At 38.9% G+C, this 4,554-nt stretch overlaps 1 protein-coding gene across 1 annotated transcript; it reads left to right on the forward strand.

The window, feature by feature from the left end:
- The first annotated feature begins 397 nt into the window (after positions 1 to 397).
- On the forward strand, positions 398 to 1,801 carry LOC125490931. The gene has a single exon (XM_048631443.1). It carries the CDS (start codon positions 420 to 422, stop codon positions 1,371 to 1,373), a length of 954 nt encoding a protein of 317 aa, XP_048487400.1. The 5' UTR covers positions 398 to 419; the 3' UTR covers positions 1,374 to 1,801.
- Positions 1,802 to 4,554: the final 2,753 nt, after the last annotated feature.

The following is a 4,554-nucleotide window of genomic DNA, read 5'->3' on the forward strand; positions in this document are numbered from 1 at the left end:
AGCAATATTTAACGGTGACAGAAAGGAAAGAATCCTTACTTTGTTGGGTCAGTTTGATTCAAAAGAAACATTTCGGTTCGGAAATTGAAGCTCTAGGTAACGGCGAGCAGATCAGAGGCAATTTAAGGAGTCTTACTCCATTCGTAGACTCTCGTGGACTGTTGCGCGTTGGCGGTCGGCTCCAAAATGCGGAGATCGGATTAGAAGCAAAACATCCCTTGCTTCTGCCAAAATCGGGACATTTCGTAAAACTTTTAATTTTGGATTTGCATTTGAAAAATTGTCATGCGGGACCAAATGCTCTTACGGCTATATTACAACGGAATTTTTGGGTACTTTCAGCTAGGAGAGCTGTCAGGAATGTCACTTTGAAGTGCATTCAATGTTACACATTGAAAGGCCTGACGACTCAGCCATTGATGGGTAATTTGCCTCGTGATCGCGTTACTTCGGCTAGACCTTTTCAAGGTATCGGTACGGATTTTGCTGGACCTTTCCAGGTCAAAACACATAAGTTACGGAATCCGAAAATCACCAAAGCATACTTATGCGTGTTCGTGTGTCTGGCCACAAAATCGGTTCACCTGGAGTTGGTTTCGGAACTATCTACTGAGGCTTTTATTGCCGCCTTGTCTCGGCTTGTGTCAAGGCGCGGCTTGCCCTCCCTTATTCGGTCGGACTGTGGCACTAATTATAAGGGTGCTGATAATTATTTAAGGGAAGTTTATCGTTTTTTGGAACAAAATCAAAATTATAATGGTCATAATATGTCCAAGCGCGGTATTACTTGGATTTTTGATCCTCCAGCTTGTCCATCATGGGGTGGTTTGTTTGAGGCTGCGGTTAAATCGGCGAAAACTCATTTAAAACGGTGCATAGGGGAAACAAAATTAACTTTTGAGGAACTTAGCACGGTTTTCTGCAAAATTGAGGCCGTACTGAACTCTAGACCTTTGTGTCCCATCTCCTCAAGCCCTCATGATCTGGAGGTATTGACCCCTGGTCATTTTCTTATCGGTCATCCGCTGGATGCTCTACCGGAGTATCCGTTGCAAGATGTGAAGATGAATAGATTAAGTCGGTTTCAGCTGTTACAGCAAATTTCACAAAGTTTTTGGCATCGGTGGCACTTAGAATATCTTCACACTTTGCAACAGCGGGTCAAATGGACGGACTCCACCTCTCCTCCTAAGGAAGGTGATTTAGTTCTGCTGAAAGAGGACAACGTCCCTCCTCTTCAGTGGAATCGCGGTCGGATAATTAAACTCTACCCAGGATCGGATGGTGTGGTCAGATTAGCGGATATTCGGGTTGCAAATGGAGCAACGCTCAAGCGGGCAATAGGTAGGCTATCTAGACTGCCTTTAGACTAATTACAAAAAAAAATCGGTTGTACGTATATACTTGTATACTTATTTATTTTTAAGCAGCGGTTACTGCTTAGGCGGGAGAATGTTCGGTACCGACGAACACTTTAATAATTGTATGTGGGTAGGTTCTTATATTTGTATGTGGGTAGGTTCTTTTATTTTTGACAGTCTACCCAGTCGTTGGCAGCCTCTCGTCGGGTTATCTGCTCTTGTATTTCGGCGCGGTCTCGATATTCGCAATATTTGTATTTTCGGTTAAATATTACCAGCTACTATTAGGCATTATATTTGTGTATACGATTATAAGTGGACATGTGATTTTGTGTGTGAGAACCTCAAGATTAAAACGGATTTCTCAAGCATCGGGAGGGCCCTCCACGCCGAGCTTTGGACCTTGAACCTTCACGTGAGCAAAAACCTATATAATATTTATTTTATTAAATATATTTATCCAACAAAGTGTATGTAAACGTAAGTAAATTAATGATGATCATAAAAAGTCTTAGCATAACAGCAGTAATCATAAGCTAATAAACCAAGAAATCTCCATCAAAAAGTCGTAAAACAAACTTAAAAGAAAAATAGCTCCAAAACAAACTAGTGAACTGTCAACACAGTCTATTTGCCCCGACGGAAGTTCCGGTGAGTACCGGAAATGACCGACACGATACATCACAAGCCAGCGCCAGATGCCGCCACTGGGCCGGAAGTAGTCATAAGTTGGCGCCTCTTTCGAAATTGGAATGCTGATTTGTCAAACGCTGCTGTTGATTTGTGAGCGGGAAATACAGCCTGTGTGTGATAAAAGTAGTGTCTTTTGTTTTTTTCTCAATATTTTCTTTTGTTTTGCTTATTTAGTTCTTGGATTGTTCACTTGGCATTCCATTGGCGCTGGTATTTGGTATCAAGAAGGAATGTTTATTGCAGAGAGAACTGATAGAATACGGCAGGTTGTTGCAAGAATTTTGAAGTGAAACCTCAAAGAAAGTTTTGCCGTGCAGCTTTGAAGCACGAGAAATACGATTTTCTAAAAGGCGTAGCACAGATTACACAATTTAACTGAGTTACTAACATAATTCCATCGAAAGTCGTAGTAAAAAGTTTTACTGGATGACACCCTGAGTGATCCTGTTTCGGCTTACTATACTAATGATACAACTTGTATAGTGTAGGTACTTGTACGGGTCCGTTCATCAACGAAGATAAACGTTACTATTTTGCGTTTCGCCATAAATATAGCGCTGTTATTGGGGGAAAGCGCATTAAAAAAGTTTATCGACGACGATAACCGAGACCAAGTGAGTCACTCGATATGTCGAAAACCTAAGTTTCGGAGCGCTGTTGCACGAGCCACGAACCACGACTCTATCTGGTTGTTAAACGTGCCTATTGCACGACAGCTCTCCTTCGTTCATTTTTCGTCAGTGTAGAATAACCCTCTAGTCGTCCATCTCTGCATTTCATTGTAACATTAGTAGTAACTCATTTTATGGTACCTACATACAAATTTTTTCTACGGCTTACAGTCATGTTGTAATGTTTTTTTTATGTTACTTACAAATATTTTCTACTGCTGACATATTATAATGATTAATTACCATTATATGAGTAGGTATATCAGTATAGGTACAATCAGGTACACAAGTAATTCAACGCACGCCACCATCTTACCGAAAACTTCTGATCCGCAAACACGAGGACCTAAAGTCCAAATTGTTTGGTGTGCTATTAAATATTAATTTAACGCGCGGAACAGTTACTCATAAGAGAAGAGTTACAAAAACCTTATAAATTTACAAAGGAGAGAAGTTACAAAAACCTCATTTCGCATGATTAGGGTACGTATTATCTAGATTTTGGATCTAGCCTATATTGTATAATTGAAACCAGTTTCCTCATTAAAACTTCTGGTCAATGACCATTTAGCCAATCAAACTGCTGTTAAGTTGGCATTTTGTGTAGAAAAATCGTCAGTATGGTCATCGAACCGTACTAACTAAACTACTGTTTCCCCATTTCTCTTTAATCTATATCTTTAAATTTTACCCGAAGGGTTTGGGCTCAGTGGAACTATAGTTTGGCAACTTGACAAATTCTTACTAATTACATTATTAACGTGCGTGGGGTAGTAAGGTGGGCATGTTACGAAGTTTTTAATTTCACGGCTATTTTAATTTTTACAGTAATAAATAATTAAACATATTTGTGTGTGAAAGAAGCGACTAGAAGCTTCTCGAAGCGGTTTAAAGAATCGAAGTTTCGAATAACTTGTGCTAACTAAATTATAAACGAAAGAAATATTGTAGGTACCTTTAATAAACCTCTGCCTGACCTCTGTATATTAAAGGTAGAATATTTCCGAGTTATTATCATCGAGTTAGTTACTTTTATTTTATAGTTTAGCAAATATTGACTTAAGTAATACAGTATTACTTAATATAGTAATATAGTATTACTAATACTGTATATTATTGTATATAACTTATGCTAACTATATACGATTTCCATTTCCAGAATTTCGAGAAAAAAGTTTGAGGATACAAACCATATCAATCACAATAAACTGAGAATTACAATATTACGTTTTGCCATATTTCTGCTTGCAATACCTGCCATTTTCGCCGCACTGTTATTTTTTTGTTTTCCACCAACACGGCGTATTCTACAAACTCACTCAAAATTTCCGTACTTAAACCATAGTTTACGTAACTTCGAACCGACCAGCGAAAACAATAGTTACAAAAGAGTGGAATGCAGCCCCAAATTCAGCTCCAACAAAATTTCATTTAAATGTAACTTGGAGTTGGTTTAAAGTTAACATTCTGGAGTGTCGAGTCGGAGTTACGACCAACATGCTGATGAGCCGACTTCCAAGTTTTCACCCCTTCTGAAACCTTCAGAGTTTCAGTAAATAATCATTAAGGAGAAGTGACATTAAAGGTAAGCGTCCACCAAACACATATACATGGTTGTATGGAGAAACGGCGTCGGCACTGCCTATCAGTGGACGCACTTGTGTGAATTTCTACAGAAAGAATACTGAATGCGATTTTTCCGCTGTGTACGGTGGCCGCTTAACCTTAATACATACGGAGATAATTGGTAAGAGAAATTAGGTAACCGACATAGCTCTTAAATTTGGAAGCTGAAGTAGAAATGTTCAAATAGATATAATGCCGAAGCA

This window comes from Plutella xylostella, chromosome 28 (assembly GCF_932276165.1).
Source record: "Plutella xylostella chromosome 28, ilPluXylo3.1, whole genome shotgun sequence".
Taxonomy (NCBI): Eukaryota; Metazoa; Arthropoda; class Insecta; order Lepidoptera; family Plutellidae; genus Plutella; species Plutella xylostella.

Bases quoted from the DNA above. Each gene is read 5' to 3' on its own strand.
- LOC125490931 (XM_048631443.1), top strand. From the start codon at position 420: ATGGGTAATTTGCCTCGTGATCGCGTTACTTCGGCTAGACCTTTTCAA.